The sequence below is a fragment of the Meleagris gallopavo genome, chromosome 10, assembly GCF_905368555.1.
Source record: "Meleagris gallopavo chromosome 10, MGAL_WU_HG_1.1, whole genome shotgun sequence".
NCBI lineage: Eukaryota > Metazoa > Chordata > Aves > Galliformes > Phasianidae > Meleagris > Meleagris gallopavo.
This window is the reverse complement of record NC_139413.1, coordinates 24,726,891-24,747,384: the sequence shown is the minus strand read 5'-3', so window position 1 is coordinate 24,747,384 and position 20,494 is coordinate 24,726,891. Positions and strand designations below refer to the sequence as shown.

Genomic DNA, 20,494 nt, shown 5'->3' with positions numbered 1-20,494 from the left:
TGTCATGGTGTTGGAGGTGGCTGTCCGAACCCCTGCGTGTTCAGCATGGAGGCAGCATTGAAAAAAAGATGATGGTGATCTGCAAGGGGAAGAGTGCCTGCTGTAAGCAGCTGCAATGTACAGTTTCTTCCCCCAGCCCTCTTACATGCAAAGCTTGCTGAAGTCTGGATGCTAATTGCTTGCTTTTAACCAAAGCCACATGTGGACCTCAGCACTGTTTGCAAGCCAGCCCCAGCAGAGCAGAATGAAGTGGGACTCAGTGGAGGAAGGGATTGGGGCTGCAGCCAGTTGGTGTCTTACAGCAGGGGCTGCCTTGCAGGCAAAGCTAACTGTATCCTGGGCTGCATCCAGAGCAGCATGGCCAGCAGGTCAGGGGAGTGATTCCACCCCTCTCCTCTGCCCTTCTGAGGCCTCACCTGGAGTACTGCATCCAGCTATGGAGTCCTCAGTGCAGGAGAGACGTGGACCTGTTCAAGTGCATCCAGAAAAGGGATGCAAAAATGATCCAAGGGATGGAACGCCTCTCCTATGAGGACAGGCTGAGAGCTGGGGCTGTGCAGCCTGGAGAGGAGAAAGCTACAGGAAGACCTGAGAGCAGCCTGTGAGTATCTAAGGGGAGGCTGTAAGAAGGAAGGAGACAGAGGAGACAGATTCCTTAGCAGGGCAAGGGGAAATGGTTTCAAACTAAAACTGGGGAGATGCCCCATCCCAAGGGCATCCAAGGTCAGGCTGGATGGAGCTCTCAGCACCTGATGGAACTGTGGGAGTCTGCTCTTTGCAGGGAGTGGGATCAGATGGTCTTTAATGACTCTGTGATTCCACCTGGGCTGTTTCCTCTTTGCTGAACAGCTCAGGGGTGGTATGTGGAATGCAGTCAGGCACAAGTGAGAGGCAACTGCAGCCCTGTGGGGGAGAGCCCCTCCCAGGTCAAGAGGTGTGCAGGGACCTACCAGCCACAGAGGTCACACAGATCTGCACTCCCCAGGAGATGGACAGGAAGACCAACTGCAGCAGTTGACAGCGTTGGAAGGCTCTGCATTGCTCAGTGCCATGTCCTGGTCGGGGCTGGGTCCTTCTGTGTCAGCCAAGCCATCCTCCAGCTCGGTGCTGAGCTGGAATTACTGCTCCAGTCCAGGGAGCTCAATTCAGCTGCAACATCATGGCCAAAAATCATGCAGTCACCCAGGTGGGGACCTCTCTGGGGAATCCTGCTCTGGCTCCTGCACCCCAAAGCCTCCGCCTCAAGCCTTAGAAAGTATAGTGCTTTGGGAGGGAGAGAGGTTAGTCAAAGTTCAACACTGGGGTGAATACATCACTGTGTGTACTTAATCAAGCAGCAGCCATTCCTGCAGATAAGTGGGAAGGATGGCTCGCGTCCTGGTGATAGAGGCAGGATTGCCCTGAGTTTTGGGAGATAAGGAGTCTCTGTAAAAATTGAGTGTTTTCTACCATGTTCAGCTTGAAACAGCTTTATCTGGTGGTGATAAGAGGGCAGGGGAGGTGGAGGCTCACAGGGGATGACCACACTCCAAGGTACAGCACAGATCTAACTGCCAGCACCACAGCCCCCAAAACAGACCCTCAGGCAGGTAAAGGTTTTTCCTTTTGATGCACTTTTATTGCCGCTCCTTCCACACAGAGCCGCAGGGCAGTGTGATGGGATTGGGATTTCAGCCCAGCGTGGGCATCCCATCAGCATCTTGGGTTGGAAACCCAAATCAGCAAGTGTGAGGCAGGGACACGGTGGCAGCCAACCTTCTCCTTGCAGGAAGAGAGAAAACCTGACAGCCCCACTGTGGGTGCACAAGCAGCCCATTTCCCACCCAGCAGGTGCATCTCCCCCTGCTCTGGGTGAGAGCCAAGGGGCAGTGTGGTCGTGCCCCAGCCCTGCCCTGCAGCCTGGGGCAGTGGAGCAGCACAGTCCCTATCCACACCACTACAAAAAAAGTTTCTCTCATTAAGAAACAATTAAAAAATCAGTATTAGAAAGAGTTGGGATTGTACAAAGATTCAAGTAGCATTAGTTGAACTAAAATTCAAGTCCTACTCAGCAGCTTATAAAATTAGGAGAAAAAAAAAAAAGAGGACTGGAAGTATCAGTGTGAAGGTGGTGCATCCCTGTGACACCCCTCCGTCCCCATCTCACTGACCTTGGTCAGCCCAAAGCCCCAGTGAGGCACGGTCTGAGTGCCACCACCCTGTCCCCACACCCCTCTTTGCCAGACCACATCTGTCCATGGATAACAGCAAAGCCCCAGGCCTAGAGGTCCTGCAGCCGTGTGATCAGGTCGTCCTTGTTCTTCAACAGGAACTTCTCACAGGCCTCAAAGGTGGCACAGAAGTTGGAGGACAGCCCCACCACATTGGTGGTGACATAGTTGAGGTACCCGGGCGTCGCCTGGTTGTAGTAAGCCACCTGTGATGATGAGCAGGAGAAGCGGGTCACAGCTGGGCACGGAGGCTGAACCCCCAGCAGCGCACAACATGGCCACAGCCCTCACCTTGCTCATCTCCTCTGACTCCGGCCACACACAGAAGCCGGAGCAGAGCGTCTCACCCCGTGTGTAGTTGGTGCTGGCAGGGTGCGTGGGTAGCGTCACCGACCGGAAGGCCACCACGTAGGGGTCCCTGGCAGGGGACAGCAGGATGAGTGGGGTGCAGCCCGGGTGATGGGGACAGAGACATCACCTACTGCTTACCCTCTGCTGCAAGGTTTCCGCCGGGAGGCCAGGATGACAAAGTCCTGCGGCTTGTTCTCACAGCTGAGTGTCTGGCTCAGCACATGGTAGATGGCATCATCCTCATCCACCTGCTGCACCAGCTCGGCACTCCTGCGGGCGGGAGAGAGAATGGCAATGGGCGGTGAGAGCTGCTGTTCACACTGAGTGCCATCAACCCCAAGGATGGGAACACACGGTTCAAGGCATGAGAACAGCTCTGGGCTGAGATATCAGGCCCTAGGGAAGCCCAAAGGATGTGCTTTTGGAAAGGCATGGGTGCCTGCTCCCACGCCATCCCGGCACCACTCACTCATAATGGCTGTCCCACTCGTGCCGGCGCCGCAGGTCGGAGAGCAGGGAGAAGGCCTGGCTGGCTGCGATGTGCACCGACATCTCAATGCGGAAAGAGAGGAACTTGTCCTCCTCTAGCGTGTAGATCTGCACCTTGGGAAGCACAGACAGAGTAGGGCTGGGACGTGCACCCAGCATGCCTATGCTCTTGGCACAGCTCACAGTACTTGGGTTAGTGCTGTACCTTCTCCTTCTCCCTGGCAAGCACCCAGTTGGCTTTGGCTACGAGTGTCTTCAGCGCAGAGACGTTGTTGTAGCTCAAGTACACCTGTGACAGAGCAGCACATCAGGGCCAGGGATATCTCCAAAACACAGGCAGGAGGCAGTGCCAGCTGCAGGCACACACCTTATTGCTTTGGTCCCAGGGCACAGACAGTGGCACCTCCGTCTGCTTACAGGAGACAACGTATTTCCTGCAGGAAAGAGTTTTCCTTAGAGCAGGGCAAAAGCTGGGGTATCCCTGCTCCCCAGTGCCAAGGAAGGCATCTCCCATTTTCCCCCCCTCCATCCCGGCATCCCATTTGCTCTCACCGGTCCAGCCGAATCTTCTTCCTAGCACTGGCTTCTCTGTACCGCCTTTCTCCATCCTGATAAATGGGAAAAGCACACCAGGTTAATGGAAAAGGAGGAAAAAAATACATATTTTGTAGAGTGGGTAAAACATTGAGCAGCAAAGGGCTGAAAGGTGAAGCCCTGTGCTCCAGAGATTAACCGGGAGCTATTTCAGTGTGCTGGGAAAAGGCAAAGAGCCCATCAGCTGATGTCAGTGCCTCTCTGGTAGCAGCACTGTGATCAAGGGACGAATGCTAGCTGTGTGCCACTGCAGCAGGGACATGGGGGACATGGGGGTGCAGGGGGATTGCTGTCCTTACCCCCGGCTGGGGCATGACCATGGGCAGCGTGCGGGGCCGGCCCTCCTCATCCAGCACCACGAAGGTCATGAAGGCACTGTTGATGTGCCTCCGGCTGACAGACATCTCCTGGTCATAGGCCTCGGTGCAGACCCCCACCTCCATGCTGGGGGGAGGAGGGGGGAAAGAAGAAGAGGTGAGGCATGGGGAGCCATGAGAAAGGCTAGAGGTGCTGCCACCAGCACTCACCTGTTCTTGAAGGCGTTGTTGACGATGGCCTTGAGCACCAGGCGGTCCCCAACCTGCGACGGCCCGCGGAAGTGGAACATCTCGATGGCACGCAGCGTGGGGTGGGCATGGCACAGCCGGCTGCAGGGCAGATGTCACTCCATGCACCATCCCCAACACAGCCAGAGCCCGGGGACCCTTGTGGGATGTGTGCCTGCCCTTCCCTAGCACCACCGTGTGCATGCGGGACTGCCAACTCCCGGTGCCATCCCCAATGGCTGCATGCCGGTCCCTGTCACCCCACCATTTCCAGACGGCCCCCACCACCCAGCTGTGGCACAGCCCACCCAACCACCTCGATGCCCCTTCCCCTGCAGGCACCTGGCTGCGATGGTGGCCACATTCTCCATCCAGGCCATGATCTGCCCACCAAAGGTGTTGCCCTGGTGGTTGGCGTGCGGCGGCAGCACCAGCTCCACGCTCTCCACTCGCGTCTTCTCAGCCGGCACCACCGCACTGCCATCCCTTGTCTCCATCTCTGCCAGGGAGCACGGGGCTCAGTGCCACGGCCACCCCCACACCTGGCCCCACACCTCCCTTGTGGACATGCAATACCGGTGTTACTGGTGCTGCGGGTGAGGAGGTCCTTGAGGGTGTCCTTGTGCACCAGCCGCATTCGACGGCGCTCGGCTGCAATGCTGTGCTCAATCTTCTCCTCCTCTGTCTGCGGGGTCAGCGGCTTCAGCTTCACCTAAGTGTGGGTGATGGATGGGGTGGGCCCTGTGTAGGGTTCCAAGGGGTGGCGTGCATCCCAAGTCACACGCAGAGCTAGGCAAGCTCTGCATGCTTGGCTGAGTTGACTGTGTTGAGGGAAATGACTCTTCCTGCTTGCACATGTCCCCAAGGCTCGGGAAAATTTAGGCACAGCCCTACCTGCCCCCAGTCCCTATTTGCAGAGGTGATTTCCTGCAGGTTGGGCACGGGGCTCACTTCACAGCACTTACCTTGGTGCCTAGGGGACCCTGCGCCACGAAGGTGGCATAAGCCTTGCAGATGTTGCAGTGCTTCCCGCTGCACAGGTCCTCGTAGCTCACCTGGATGCCCACCTGGCAGACAGCACAGCACAGGGCCTCTGAGCCATGTGTATGGGTGGCAGGGACTGATGTTCAACCAGCACCACCAGCACAGAGCAGGAAGTTTGTGCAAGCCTGTGCAGGGGTTCCTCACCCCAAATATTTCCTCCTGAGAAGGAGGGGGCTGAAAGCAATGAGTGAAGCACAGTGATGCCCAGCATAGTTTGGGATCTTGAAACCAAGCACAGGAGAAAGGGAGCAGTTTGGTGCCCAAGCAGCAGCAGGTGCATGTGTAAAGGCAGTATCACCCCAAGCTGAGCCAGAGTGAGCAGAACAGATAGCACAGGAGCCACAGAGCAGAGCAGTATGCAGGTATTCTGCAGGTGGCCACAGCACAGAGGGTGCAGCTGGCAGAGATAGCAACATGCCAAGGGTGGACACAGGAGGCAAAGCATGGCTGCAGCACACAGACCTCCATGCTGGAATTGAAGGCTCGGTTCACTTTGGCTTTGATGTTAACGACTTGCCCAACACTGGAAAACATAGAGAGGAGAAGGGACAAGAGGTGAGCGGAGGGTGAGGCCCACAAGTGTGCAGAGCACATGCTCCAGTGCTGAGCAGCTCCTTGCTGAGGTGCCAAATGAGCAAATGTGTCTCACTGGCAATAGCAATAGAAAACGGGATGGCCACAGGGTCCCTGCACCCTGACCAGCACCTCACCAGGGGCAGATGTGCCCAGGACCTGGCAGCCAGTTGGGCTGGCAGCAGGGCACTAGAAGGCATACGGGTAGGAGAGCTCCAGCACAGTGCAGCTCTGCCTCAGCCCCACACCCAGCCAAGAGAGAGGGCAGAAAGTGGCACCTTTACCTAATGGTGTGCTCAAAATAGATGTCATCCATCGAGGCAGTGACGCACGGGCAGCCAGCGTGTCTCTCAGCTGAGAAGGAACAGCAAACAGCGTCAGCAGCCTGCAGCAGCATACGGAGCTGCCAGCCCAATGTTTGGGGTGATAACAACTTCAAAACCCTGCTCCCGTCTCTGCCCTTTTCCCATCTATGCCCACTAAGAGCAGCATTTTTGGTTTCCCCACCTCTGTTTTGCAGACATTTTGCCCAGGGTTCACCCTTGGGGCAGCTCCTGGCCACATCACCCTCAATGTCTGCCCTGCCCTGATGATGCTTTCTCAGCAATGCACAACAGCTGATACCATCTATCCCTACACAGCAACTACTGTAAAGCCAGCTGCTGGCTTGGCTTCCCCTCAAGACTACAAAAGCATCTCCAAACTGCAGAACTGCCCCTGTTTCCTGGTCTCCTTGGTATGGGTTTGGCTGCACGGAGGCCATGGGGAGGGCAGTGGTTAGGGGGAAGCAGACACAGACCAAGGAGCTGTGTGCAGCAGAGCCACCTCCCCCGTCCTGCTGCTGGCTGCTCCATTACTCAGCAGAATGGCACGGCGCCCAGCTGCCGTCAGCTTTGTGGGCAGTAGGCAGGGAATGGCACGCTGCTGCCCGCACACAGCCCCACATCTCCCCACCCCAGCCCTCCCCCTCCACCCCTGCTGTCCGCATGAGAGGATGCCATTGCTTGTTGCTTTCCTTTCCATTACCAAACACGGCTGCAAGCATCCTCAACCCCAACTCAGCACATTTTCCTCCCCATGCTGGACAAGCTCCCCAAACCGATGGGCTACAAATGCCCAAGCACAGCTTACCCGAGAGGCAAGCAGCTGTATCGATCCACTTGAGCAGCTGCCCGGCGCTGAGCTCACCATGCTGATTGCTGTGGCAGGGCAGAACCAGTTGGCTCATCTGCACCTCGGTGGGGCTGTGGCCACCCATGGCCCCCACAGCCTCCTCCTGCTGCTCCCCTGTGTCCCGGGTGCACGGCGGTGAGGTCGAGCCCTGTGGGAAGAGGGGAGGGATACGGTTCATTACCCAGCCTGATTAGCAAATGTGCCTGTGGGATCATGGGGAGCACGACGCTCTGAACCCCATCGTTTGCTTTTCCCATCCCAAATTTTGGTGCCGCGGAGGGCACCTGCTCCTCAGCTCTGTACAAATGGGAGAAACATCTCCCAGGAGACGAGGAAACCCTGCTTGGCAGGGCAGGATGCTCCGGCAGTGCACTGCTGGGGAGAGAAGAATAAAATGTTATGAATGCAGAGTTTCAATGGGGTCAGCACTGTTCCTGCCCGGCCCCTGGCTCACCGGGCACAGAACGGTGTTTTAGAAGGACTGTGATTGCGGCTGTGCTGTCAGGAGAGAGGATTCAGCCTGGAGTGGGCCGTGTTACACAAGGGCTGAACTCAGAGCACCCTGTGAGTAATTGAGGAGCCATGAGATCAGTCTGGGCTTCATTACAGTGCTTCCTTCCGCTTTCTGCTCTAACAATGTCCCCCATTTATAGCACTTGTTGCGAGATCCCACTCGCAGCAGCTTCTTTCCCCTCTGCTTCTCTCCAGCTGCCTTTGTAAATGCTTTATTCTCAGAACATAGCCTTCCCTCCTACCCCAGGCTCACCGAACACCACTTCGCTTCCCAGAATAGCATTTTCCATCACTGGTCTAACAGGAGCCTTCTGTTTCCATAGCTACTGGTACAAAGCATCCCAGGAATGGCACAAACCTCAGGTTATCGAAGGCAGCGAGGGAGCCCTAAGGAAGGGGCACCCGTCCCGGCAGCCTCGAGCCCCCCACAAACCCCCCGGGTGTCCACAGTACAAGGACACAGCTATTTCTGGAAGGCAGCAGGCTCTGGGGTGTGAGCCAGCACTATGCAGAGCTCCAAAGCTTTCTGCAGCACAGTTATGATCTCAGTGGCTGGGGACGTTAATAGGGACGGGGCACTGCATGCCGGCAGCCCCGGGGTTATTGGCACAGCACACTGGGTACCTGGAGGCCATTGCAACAGAAACTCAGGATGTCTTCAGGGACTACAATGTTCCCCTTGACCATTTTTAAAAGACACCTGGAAAGGAGAAGAGCAGCTAGGGTTAAAAGAGGGATGGCAAAACGTGGGGACGTTGCCATAAAGGGGGATCCAAGGCATTACAGAGAGACCACAAGCGCTGGAGCGCTCTGCACTGGGATGCACACAACCACTTGGTTTGGGAAGAGCTGGCTAAATCCATGCGTGGGAGCACAGCAGCGTAGGGAGGAAGCTGCCAGCACCTTGTAAACAGACAAAAGGTGACGGCAGGGCTCAACACAGGGCTCAGCACAGAGCACTTGCAGGGTGGCCCTGGCCGCAATCAACCCCACAGCCCACCCCAGAGGGACAGGGAGAGCTGGAGCCCAGCCCTGTTCTCTAACAGCATCCAGCATGACGGCTGCGGGTCTAAAACCCAAAGGGCAGAGCCAAGTCCCAAGCATGCCATTCCACGGGGGTCAGCCTGAGGATTTTCCACACTGTTACATGTGACGGAGGGCTGTGCTTGGAGGTGCAGGCATCACAGTGACATCAGTGCGGTCACAAGACCCGAGGAGCATGCCCCTGGCACTGGAGGGGCTCACACTGTGCCTGGCTGCCAGCGGGGCAGCAAATAGGAAGCTCCCATCCCTGCCACACCACTGCCCAGCTTGGAGCCTGGAATGAAGCACTGCAGGCACTGGGAACACCTGGCGTGGTGGTGGCATTGCAAGGGATGAGAACAAATTTTTCCCAATATCCATGCCTGATTGAAGTCTCCACTCCAGCAGCGCCTTGCTTTGCTTTAACCAAGCCCCACATCTTCTCCAGATTGCAGCTGAGCCTTGGGAGCTTGCTTATGGCAAGAGCACAGCACAAGAGTCCATCTGCTCCTAGCAAGCAGCCTTTGCTCCTCAGGTTCAGTTTGTTGTGGGCAGTGGTGGGGATGGCCCCATCCCACCCCACAGCCATGGTACCAATGTCAAGGACGCATGGTCCAGCACGTGCCTTGGAAACCCAAACCCTGTCCTCTCCAACTGCACTCGTGTCACCTTGTTTGTTCCAGCATGAGCAGGAAAGGAAAAGAATTATAAAGAGCCACCTGCTTTGCATCCCTCAACTGTTTTGGATGTGGGCACACACTCGCTACCCTGAAACACATGGGGAAGAGGAGTGCCCAACCACACTACTCACAGCACACTGGAGACCTGCAGCCATTCAGACCGAGGGTATTTATAGAGAATTCGGTTATTGAAACTAAGCAAGTGTCCGTCCTCATTAAAATCTTCCATCTTACTCAGCTGTCAAATGTTTAAAGCTGTTGACTGATGGAGCCCCCAGGTCACCATGGCAACAAGATGTATCACCCAGGCAATGATGCTCTTACTCTGTCACCCCTCGGGTGACCCACTTCTACCAAAAAAATAAAGTTTGCATTACAAAAAGAAAAACCCTTTGGAAGAATATTTCTCTTGCCTCCTGCTGCACTCGCAAAGCCAAGCTGAGTTGAACTGGAAGCAATTGATCGAGAGAGAAAAAGAGAGATGTTTTTTCATTTTCCTTTTGCGTGGAGATCCTCAAGTCCTTGAGCCCCAGGAACACGGTGTTTGGTTGAGCCACCGCCAAAAAGCAGGTTGATGCTGGGGGACTATGATGTTGGGTTGTGGCAGGGCAGAGTGTAGCCATGGACACACTGAGCCTCCGGTGCCCACTCTCACTGACTCAGATGAGCATTCCCCAAAGCCCAACCTAGATTTCCCCTATCCATCTTTGCTCTCCCTTCCCCGCTCCATCCCCTTGACACATCCTGACCCATTCCTGGGAATCTTGAAAGAAAAAAGTGGGGGGAAGGAAAGCAGCAACAATGAAGTCCGCTGGGGAGGATTATTGGTGTATAATTGAGCAATATCCATGGTAACGAGCAAATCAGCACGCATTAAAAAATTAACCTGACCTACTTTGGGAAATCCCACCACCTCAACAGGGCAGTGAGAGAGGTGAGCCTGGCGGTGGGAGGGGCTGTGCCCAGGTTGGGACCAGGAGAGGACGGACAGCACAGTAGGGACAAGGAACAGTCAGACACATGCAAGAGCTTTTTTGGGAACACATTTCATGCCCTCCACTGGGGTTTCCCAGAGCAGAGCGAGGTATCAGGCCCGGAAAGCATAACCTGGATCCCTTTGCTGAGGGCCGTATGCCTGCAGCCATGAGAAACTTTTGGTGCTGCGAGCATTGCTGTGACCCTCCGTCCCCATCCTCCTCCCCTGGCTCCTACCCATCCCCAGGGCTACGGGCAATGAGGCCGGCATGGGAACAAAGTCCTCTGAATGCTTAGTGGGGGACAAAGGTCCCCAGCACCGCTGCCACCAGCCCAGACAGGGAGCAGAGCTGTGTGTGAGCCCTTGTAGGTGCCAGCAGCGCAGGGGACAGGCTGCACAAACATGGGGACATCCAACAGCATTGCCCAGAGCAGGTGCCCACCTGCTCCCCATGGCTTCCTTGGGGAAGAGACCACCAGGACCGCCGTGGTCAAGACCCCAATGGCTGAGACCACCACAGTCAGGACCATCACCACGAGGACCATCACAGCTGGGCCCACTATGGTCCATAGCACCGCAGTGCCGAGCTGCCACACAATCAACTGCCCACACCGCCCACTTTTCCTAAATATTTGTCCCCTTTTAAGCACAAGGAGTCCGGTTCACCCCAAACTCCCTCCCAGATCACTGCCCCAAACCTCTCCACACACCGATCCAGTCAGAGCAGGCACCGCTCCCACGCCTGCCGTGCCAGCTCCACGGTCCCACTCGCGTGCCACTGTCCCCATGTCAGCCCCTGGGCATCCCCTCTGCCCTCACCTCAGCCAGAAGAAGCTGAGCATTTGCAGCGCGTCGTGGCGGCGGCAGAAGGAAGAGGAGGAGGAAGAGCAGAAGGAGGAGGAGGAGGAAGAATGAAAGGAGGAGGAGGAGAGGGAGGGAGAAGGAGGAGGCGTGCGGACACCTGCGTGCAGCTCGGGGCTCGGCGGCAGCGGGCGTGAGGGCAGCCCTGTGTCCTTGGGTAGCAGCCAGAGCTCAGCCCTTCATCACAGCGCAATTCTTAAGGTCGTGCTCTCAGCCCGGAGCTGTTGCGCTCGAAGCGGCCCCGATGGGGATGGTGCAAAAAGTTACCAACACAAGGAAAGAAATGCGAATCGCCGTGTCACCGCCCGTTGGCTCTTGGGGAGACGTTGTTCCGTTTGTGTTTTGTTTGCGCGCTTTTAGCAGGGAACATTTGGTAATCGAGGTACGAGGCGCTGATCAAAGCCCCTCGCACTCTGCGGCTGGAAAGGCAGGAGCGAAATAACGCAAGGAATTCAGCAGGAAGCGGGGCCTGGAGATTGGCAACGAGCTGGGAGCAGCGCAGGGCAGGCGGAGCGCTGCTGTCGGGCTCGGGGCCGCGCGGTGCGAGGCGAGGCGGCATTCGGGGCTCAGCCCGCACCCAGCTCCCTCCGAAAAGCCGCTCTCCCAGCGCAATTAGCGCAATGCTGTAATTACAGCTCGCAGCCGTGGCCCTGCAGGGTGCGTCCAGCCGGCACCGCACGCCCGTCCCTCGCAGACCCTCGGTGCGCGGCGCTTAGCGAGTGGATAATTAGCTAAACGAATTAATTGACATCCCTCCTTGTAATTAGCAAGCGGTTACACGCAGCTATTCTCTTTGGGACGAGGGAAATTTCGCAGGGATTGGTGTTAAAATACTGTAAAATCGTTAAGAGTAAATAACGAGGGCCGCACGTAGAGGCGGAGGCAGGGCACCAAGCTGCGGCCAGGCTGCTTAATTACTCCGTTGATTACTGTGCGGTGGCAAAGATGGGGGACCCAGTGGCCTGGGCGAGCCGCGGCAGCCGCAGCGGGGTGAGGTGACGATGGGACGAGCCGGTGGCACCCCGCACGCCGAGCCTCCCTGCGCGCGACCCCCGCCTCTCCTCGCCCCGCAGCCGGTCCCGCGCGCCCCGCGGGCCGAGGGGCCACAGCGCGCTGTTCCACTTCTCGCCGCCAGAGGGCGCCATTGTTCCGAGCGGCGGCGCGGCCTCCCCCCCCTTCCCCGCGGCGCGGCGCAGCGTGGCGCCCGCCCAGGCGCGGCCTTCCGGCGGCTGCGGCCCGCCTGAGGGGCCGGGGCGGGGGTGGGGGCCGGGCGGCTCCGGCCCCCGCGGGCCTCGGGGAGGCGGGGCCGGGGCGGCGCTCGGCCCAATCAGAACGCGGCGGTTTCAAGAGGCCCCTTCCGCGTCCCGCTCCGCCCCGTGCGGCGCCGCGCTGCGGGCGGGCGGCCCCGAGGGAGCGCGGGCGGCCGGGAGCGGGCAGGGAGCGATGTGCGCCGACGTGCGCCGCTGTGCACCGCTGTGCACGGAGCGACGGGCAGCGCGGCGCTCCCGGAGCCGTGCCTCGCTGCCGGGCTCTGCCTGCGGGGGCATCCCCCGTTCCCTCTTAGAAATAACGCTTCTCAGTTGGCGATGCGGAGCAGTTCGCGGTGCCCGCACGCTGGTTCCGTGCCGCCGGGCTCCTGCAGGCGCACGCTCACGGGGAAAGCTCTCAGCCGTTCCCTGCTGGCAGTAGAAATGTGGATCCCTCCGAGCTGAGGCGGTGCTGTGAGGCAGGGAGGTGGGGCGTCCCTCCCGGCCCCAGAGATTCGCGCATCGTTCCCCATCCGAAGCCCCAGGTTGGCCTCTGCCGTCCCTCCCGCTCCGTGCAGGTCGAGGCCCTGCCGCTCGCACACCGCTGTTGTCCAGGCCCAGGGGTCAGGGCGGGCCCGGCAGCGTTCAGAGCCAACGCAGCGCCGGGCTGAGGGCTGGGTGCTGCACGGCGGATGGCGGCAGCCCCGGCCGGAGGCAATAAAACACCGGGAATGATGCAGCAAAACAGGCTGGAGCTGCGTGGCAAAATAAATCATCCCACGCGGAGGAGGTGGTTTTCTGCCCTGCCTTTCGCGTTGGCCGACAAAGCCCTGCTGGGCGGCGAGGGTCTGGCTGGATGCGGCCCTGCACGGTGCCCCTCGATGTGCTGGGAGCTCGTTGCCATCTCCTCCCGCCTCCCTCGCCTTCACCTTGGAGCAAGCAGCTCGCCGAGCTGCCAGCAGTGATAAAATGGCTGTGCCCCGAATTTATGGAGTTTATCTGTGAATAACTCTTGGAGGTGACGCTACCATCGAGCCGGGGAGGAGGGGAGCTTTGTTTTGGGATACGCTGTGCTGACAGCCCAGCCCCAGCGTGTGCCCCCAGTGCTCCCCTTGTCCGCCGTGCCCCCAGAGCCCCCTGTGTCTCCAGCTCACGGGGACAGAGCAGCCCCAGCCCAGCTCCCTGCTGACACGCTGAGGGCTTGTTTCCTATCCTCAGCGTGTTTACGAGGAGCTCCCTCGCTTTGGCACATCGCAGCAGCCCCCGCGGAGCACATTTAGCACCCTGGGATTGCTGCTTCTCACCGCATGTGCCTCTGCTGTGCTGCAGTGAGCCCTGGGGACAAGCAGGCACCGAGCAGCACCCGGGCTGGGGGAAGCACCATGCTGGAGCCCCCCCTCCACGCTGCCGCAGTGACATCCATCACAAGTTTCCAAGCCTCATCTAATTTTGGAGGCCTTCAGCAAATCCAGGCGCTGTTGCTGCCAAACGAGGCTGCCAATGTTTCCCTCGGAAGACGGCTTTGCTCTGAAGGACCCTTCTGGATGGTTTTGCTTTTAATAGCGGGATGGAACCAGGCAGCATTGCTGTGGGATGGCCCGGCTGCGGGGTGAGCCTTCCCTTTATCGCCATCAGCCATGAAAACTGGGAGATTTGGACCATGCTGTGATGGCTCCTAGAAAAAGAATGGGATAGAGGGGCTGAGGGAAGCCAGAGGCGGTGAGGTCGGCGTACCGGGAGGTGCGAGGGCTTGCAGAAATCCAACCGCTTCTGCAGCTACCCAGCGTCAGGAAAATGAAGCTGAAGTGTGAAAAATGAAAGTGAAAAGATAGGAACCAACCCACGGCTATTTATTCTAAAAATACTGACCTAAATACTTAAGTGCACATATAAAAGTAGTTGTCTTTTCTTATTCCCTTTACGGACTCCCTTGCTTTGGTTCTTGTTTTGCTCAGAAATCAGAAGGATGGGCTTCTCGGGGGCACCCACCCCATTCCCTCTGTGCTTTGCCATATGCCCCAAGCCCACCCAGAGCCCCGTATCGGGCGGGGATACCCACAGGTGGCTGATAAGGGAGCAGGGAGTCATACGGCCCCAGGGTGAGGAGCAGTGCTGGGGTGACTCTACAGAGCCTGTAAAACCTCGTCTGCAGGGAGAAAAGGAGCCGCTGGGTCCCTTCCTCACCTCAGCCAGCAGATCTTCCCTGCACTCTTTGCATTTTTATATGGAAAACTAAATACACCGTAAACAGCTAAAAATGAGCAGTTTGGGGCCGTGGCTCTGGGCTGGAGTTGCCTGCCTGGGCGCTGGGTTGCGTAGGGAGGGGATGCTTAATTGCAACACTTCGCTGGAAGGGAAATGCACGCCTCCTGTGTGTGCTTGTCTTGTCTGCATGGAGGGGAAGCTGCAGCCTCAGACCCCAGGAGCAGTGGGGGAGCTGGGGAGCCTGGGTCCTTCAGCGTGCCAAGCCCAGGTATGGCAGGGAGGGAATCAGTGCTGCTGGGGAGGGCTGCTGCATTTTGCATTCACAGCCCATCTATTTTGCAATAACCTCACCGTGATGTTCCCACGTAGGCAAGCCTAAGCTAGCATAGATAATGAAATGGGTTAAAGGAGACAGGAGGAGGGAGAGAAGAGGAGCCAGCAAGTAGTAGTAAATCAGGGAGAGAACAGGGTTACTTGAACTCAAGGACTCAGCAGCAGGATGAGCTTGGTTTATGCCGAGAGGCTCCATGTTCCCATCTCTATTGCCACCAGCAGCACATCCAGCAAACAGCCCCCATCCCAGCTGCAGAGGTGCTTGCAGAGATGAAGGAGGTTCTGGGGATCCCAAAATTGCTGCCAGCCAGGCTGGGTATGCAGCAAGCTCTGATCAGTGGGGCAGCACAGGCTAACCCCAGCAGCTCATGGACACTGGGGGACCCGGACACTGAGGCTCCCCCACCTTTGGCATGGGTTTAGAGGCAGTCCAAACAAGCTAATTAAATTCTGCTCTGCTTAATCAGAGCCATTGAACAGCAGTCAGAAGAAATTAATCCCGTGTTTTATTAGATGCTGTTTGAAGTTGCATTTGGCACCTCATCCTCAGTTCTCATCTCCTTCTGGGGAAGGAAGAAGGACATCTGCAGGGAAGAGCGAGGGTGCAGCAGATGGCAGTGGGGATGATTCAGGGCCTTGAGGAAGGAGCTGCACCTCCAGCAGCACTCCTGGGGGGACGAGGCACCTCTCCCTGCATCCCACCGCCTCCCCCCAGCACAAGGCCACAAACTAGGCAGGGTTCCCAAAAATACGTGTTCCTCCACATTGCACGCTAATGGCTCCGTGCCATAGGTCCCACTGCAATTAAAGCCCGCGGAGCGTTAATATGCATCATGGTGAGGCCACTCTTCCCACAGCTACTCCCTCCCAAACCTGCCCGTCCTGCTGCGCATCCCTGCCCACAGCAGCCTGCCCACGGGGATCCCACCCAGCCTGGGCTCAGCCTGCGGCAGCACTCACACCTCACCCTCGCCGTGCCAGGGGCTGCTGCCTTTGGCCCCTTGGTTGCCCAGCAGCATTTTCTCCTGCCTTGGAGCTGAGCAGAGCGGGGCCGTTTCGGTGCCTGCCTGGCAGGTACTGTGGGATGCAGAGAGGGAGGCACCCGGCTCTGTGAGCTGTCACACAGGAGAGGTTCTGGCAGGTGGTATTATTGGTTTGAGTTTTTAATGAATTCTGGTGCCTTCATTGCCAGAAATCCAAGAAAAACCCAGCAGAGAGAAACCTGAGCTGAGGACATTACCTCTCCAAGCCCTGGGAGCAGTCAGGAGACTCGGAACGTCCTCCCATGACTCGAGCAGACTGCGATGCTGGCCGCAGGTGTTGGGATTTCTGATTATAAAATTTCTTGTCCTAACCTGTGTTCAAACTTCACCGAGCCATTTAATTGCCTTCTGCGGTGGCGAAGATATGAAATTAGCCTCCCTTCTGATCTTGAGCTAAGTTGGTCCAAAGCACTGTCTTATAATTTGCTCAAATTGTCTCACCATCGGGTGGTGGAAGACACAAGGCTGGGGCTGCAGGGAGCGGTGGAGTTCACACGGGATGGGAATTCCACCCTCACTGTCCTGCAGTCACGCTCCTAGGTTCGCTTGCATAGGAATGGCAATATTTAGACTTGGTGCCACTTGCAGGAAGCTTTCAATCAAGTGCTCTTCTCCATCTCCCCTAGCAACAGCTGAGAAACAGAGCTGGTCCGGGAGATGGGGGAGAAGCTGAGGCAGGGGCAGCACCAGGAAGACGCCTGTCCCCATCCATCCTCTGCTGTCCCCATGCTGGGGACATTTTCCCTGACCTCCTCTCCAGGCTGGACACCTGCAGACAGATCTTTGGGAGGCATCAAAGGAGGGGCAGATCTCAGCTCCTATTGAATTTCTCATCCCCGACGACCTGAGGGGCAGGAGAAAGAAGGGAACTGTTTTTTGTCTGCTCAGTATCTCAGACAATCAATGAGTTAAAGGGAAATAAACTCCTGATGAGGAGCGAATGTAGAGCTTGATGTGCTGCAAAATGTGAGCAGCAGAGAAGCAGCTGTGGCCATTCCACTTTATCTGCGTGGGGCGGGAAAGGGACGATGGTGTGGGCACAGAAAGGCCCTTTATTTCATTTGTTCCTGGCCAAGAGCACAGCGCAGATCACCCTGGGGACACCAGCATTTTCCTCCTCCGTGCAAAATGTGCTGAATACGAGGGTATTATTTTTAACGGGGATATTTAGCTCCTCTTTACCCTCGTGTAGGCGGTTTGCCCTCCACGGCCTCAATCCCAGGGGAGGCTCCCGGTCACCGCCCAGCCCATAAGAACAGCAGAGGAGCAGGGCGATGCGAAGGCTCTGGAGACACAAGGTCTGTGCCTCGCCGTGACCCGACGCTCAGCCCGGCCTTGCCGCAGGAGAGCGCAGCACAAAGCCAGGCTCCGCTCGCTCCTTCCATGCAGGACCTGACGACTCCCAGCCCGACACTTTCCGACCCGCTGCATTGTCAGCTCTTTCTAAGCGAGTCGGGCCCTGCTCACACAGCTCCGGATGGCCACGAGTGTTCCCACGACAGCAGCTCTGCCTGGCGCTGCCGTTTCTCCTACAGCCCACAGCTCCCACATACGGCCCCGCTCCGGCCACGCAGTTGCAGGACGAGGCTCGGCGCCCGCGTTTAAACCGTTAGCGTTTGATTACTCATCAGCCCTCCGTCCCCGCTGTTTTTCTGCGGGTCCCTTTGGCAAAGCGCAGCGGAGGCAGAGGTGAAGCCGGGGTGGGAAGAGCTCTTTGAAGCCCTGTTTTTTTGCGCCGCTCCAATATCTGTTCCCGTGGAAACTGCAGCCGGAGGCGGTGCGGGAGCGGGGCTCGGTGCGGGGCTGCGCAGGGCAATCACCACACAGCGGAGCGCTCAGCGCCGGGCCGGGGAGCTCCGCACAGCCCCAGGTGGGACAAGGCGGGGAGCGCAGCTCAGGCCACGTGTCCCCGCAGCACCCCGCTTAGGGGCCCGCTCCCTTTTTTTGGGGGGAAGGCTTTATCGTGTCACTGCACGCTGCTAGGTCAGAAAGTTTTCGGGGGGCGACTCCAAGCGGCCCCTCACGGCCCCCCGACTTAATGCCGCGGTGACCCCCGAGCGGTCACACGGTACTGGGGCGCACCCCCAGCTGCGATGCCGGCGGCTCCCCCCGAGGAGCCCCGGGCCGGGATCCACGCTCCCCGAGGCGGGGGGGTCCCGCCCGAGCACCGCGTCCTGAGGCAGCGCCCGCCCGCCGCGCCCCCCCGCGCAGCCCGGCGGGCGGTTTCAAGGCCCCCCTTCCGCTCTCCCCGCGGCGCTGCCCAATCGGAGCGCTCAGCGCGCGACGGCTCGGCACCTTAAAGGCGCAGCGCACCTCTCCGCCCGGCCGCGCCTGCCCGCCCGCAGCGCGGCGCTAGGACCGCGCGGTGCCGCGCTCTCCCCTCCTCCCTCTCCACCACGGGAGGCCGCCCGCCCGCCGCTCGCGAAGGGGGCGTGTCCGCTCGAGACCCCGCCTCCTCCCCTCAGCGATTGGTGGAGCCGCCCATCAATCAGCAGGGGGCGGTGCCCGGCGCGGCCACGTTCGGGTGCGCGGCGCGGCGAGCGGCGGCAGGCGGGCGGGCGCGGCAAGCAGCGGCGGCGGCAGCGGGGCCATGGGGGCGCGGTGGGGGCCGGCGCTCTGACAGCCCCCGGTGCGCGGCGAAGCGGAGCGGGCAGAGCGGCTCGGGCGGGCGGGCCCCCACCCAGCTCGGCGCGGAACATGTTCGCCAAGGGGAAAGGCTCGGCCGTGCCCTCGGACGGGCAGGCGCGGGAGAAGTAAGCGGGGAGGAGGAGAGAGGGAGGGAGCGGGGGGGTGCGGTGCGGGAGGAGCCCGGCTGCGGGCTTTGTGCGGGGCGGGGGCCTCCCCGCCGCCCCCCCGCCGACCGCCGCCGGGCTCTTGCAGGCTGGCCCTGTACGTCTACGAGTACCTGCTGCACGTCGGCGCCCAGAAGTCGGCGCAGACCTTCCTGTCCGAGGTGAGCCCCCCCGCCGCCCTTTGTGCTCCGCCGCCGCCTCCCGGCCTCCATCTTGTGCGGGGCGGGCGAGCGGCGGCGGCCGGCGGGGTCCCCCCCGCTCGTCGGAGCCCCGCAGCCCACTGGCGGCCCCTTCCTTTCGCCCGCAGATCCGGTGGGAGAAGAACATCACGCTGGGAGAGCCCCCCGGCTTCCTGCACTCCTGGTGGTGGTGAGTGAGGGGCGCGGGGGGGGGGTCGCGGTGAGTCAGCAGCCCCGGGGCTGTGCCGGGCGCTGCGGGGGCACCCGGTAACCGGGGCTCCCTCCCCTGTTTTTGTGCCACGCAGCGTGTTCTGGGACCTGTACTGCGCGGCCCCTGAGCGGCGAGACACTTGCGAGCATTCGAGCGAAGCGAAAGCCTTCCATGACTATGTGAGTAACAACAAGTTTCTGCTCCTCGCGGTAATGACGGAGTTGGGGCGCTCCGGCTCCTCGGCGCGCCGGCAGCAGCGTGCTTCCAAACAGCGGCGCTGCGATTTTGGCCGAACGGCGTTTCGTAACGTTGCAATTATGCAAATGAGCCCAGACGCTTTATCTTCAGCACTTGGAGGCGTTGGGGCCGCCGGTGGGACCTGGCGCCGGGCAACAAAGCGTTGGCCGTGAGCGTGGTGGTGGAGGTCGGTGGCTGCGGGCCTGGTGCTGAGGTTGTCTTGTTGGTAAATGCTATGGAGGCGGCTGGGGATGGAGGGAAGGTTCCCCAGAACGCCGTCTGAAAGCCTCGCGGGTTTGTGGGGCTGCTTTGGTTGGCTGGGAACGCTCCTTGAATTCAGCGGCGTGGAGGAACTCATGAGCTGGAGGTGATGGTGTGGACCTCATCCCACCGTGCCTGATGGTGTTTGGGCCCTCTGGGCTTTTTGTTCTCATGAAAAATGTGGCTCCTCCAACTGTTTCGCTCCAGCTGTGAGTTGCTGGACCTGCTCGCTTGCTTGGAGCGAACCTAGAGGTGCTGCATACAACCTGCTGGACTCCACCACCATCCTGTGTATGCAGGTCTTTGGTTGGTTGGTGGCAGCCGTCACGGACTGTCCTGTGTGTGCAGGACCTCGTGTAATTGTCCTCAGCAGAGGTGTTGGTGGAACCCAGCAGATGCTTTTCTTCAGGTGTGTTTCCCAAAAGCACCAGCTCCTTGAATTCAGCAGCGTGGAGGAACTCGTGAGCTGGAGGCGATAGTGTGGACCTCATCCCACCATGCCTGATGGTGTTTGGGCCCTCTGGGCTTTTTGTCCTCATGAAAAACGTGGCTCCTCATGGCACAGGGCTTGTTGGTGCTGGCTGCAGGTGGGCTGCCTGCTCTGTCCTGCTGAAGTCACCCAGATCTGCAGCACTGATCTGCAGCGGGAGGAATTTGAATCAAAGGATTAGTCACCTGGCTGTGGGCTTGGAGCAGAGTCAAGCGAGTTTAAATTGTGTAGCAGGAGCTGTTTTTGTCTGCTCCCGGGAGCCTATGGTATGGAAACCATTTTTCCTCCCTTCCCCAGGCTCTCACTGCCTCGACATGCCTGGGTTGAGCTGCTGGGAGATGTGTGAGGTTGGGCTGGGAGCAGCATAGGGACCTTCTCTGCTGTTCCTGCTTGGGGAGCAGAGCCCAAATCTGCATTGCTGCCAATCCCATGTCCTTCCCTCAATGGATGTAGCATAGAGCTGA

At 59.0% G+C, this 20,494-nt stretch overlaps 2 protein-coding genes across 9 annotated transcripts in view; one reads left to right on the top strand and one right to left on the bottom strand.

Moving 5' to 3' along the window:
• Positions 1-1,592: 1,592 nt before the first annotated feature.
• On the bottom strand, positions 1,593-11,125 carry ACOT11 (acyl-CoA thioesterase 11). 3 transcript variants are annotated; one of them, XM_010716091.4, is made up of 17 exons: positions 10,991-11,073; positions 8,117-8,192; positions 6,938-7,127; positions 6,091-6,160; positions 5,696-5,756; positions 5,155-5,256; positions 4,766-4,901; positions 4,532-4,688; positions 4,172-4,291; positions 3,944-4,088; positions 3,603-3,658; positions 3,418-3,484; positions 3,256-3,339; positions 3,031-3,164; positions 2,700-2,831; positions 2,502-2,628; positions 1,593-2,416 (listed from the first exon to the last, which is right to left on the bottom strand). In XM_010716091.4, exons 1-17 carry the CDS (start codon positions 11,011-11,013, stop codon positions 2,261-2,263), a joined length of 1,836 nt encoding a protein of 611 aa, XP_010714393.1. In that variant the 5' UTR covers positions 11,014-11,073; the 3' UTR covers positions 1,593-2,260. The 3 variants fall into 3 exon arrangements, with proteins under 3 accessions (XP_010714393.1, XP_003208910.1, XP_010714394.1); XM_003208862.4 differs by lacking the exon at positions 8,117-8,192 and having other exon boundaries at positions 10,991-11,125; XM_010716092.3 differs by lacking the exon at positions 8,117-8,192 and having other exon boundaries at positions 10,882-11,018.
• Positions 11,126-18,331: 7,206 nt separating this feature from the next.
• Positions 18,332-20,494, top strand: part of SSBP3 (single stranded DNA binding protein 3) — a 50,036-nt gene continuing 47,873 nt past the window's right edge. For 2 of the 6 annotated variants that reach the window (XM_085231139.1, XM_085231137.1), the window contains exons 1-4: positions 18,332-18,613; positions 18,741-18,813; positions 18,960-19,021; positions 19,137-19,221. In XM_085231139.1, the coding sequence (XP_085087265.1) occupies positions 18,558-18,613; positions 18,741-18,813; positions 18,960-19,021; positions 19,137-19,221 (276 nt within the window). In that variant the 5' untranslated portion in view covers positions 18,332-18,557. The remainder of the gene's footprint in view (positions 18,614-18,740; positions 18,814-18,959; positions 19,022-19,136; positions 19,222-20,494) is intronic. The other 4 variants (XM_085231135.1, XM_085231133.1, XM_085231138.1 and 1 more) reach the window with 2 other exon arrangements.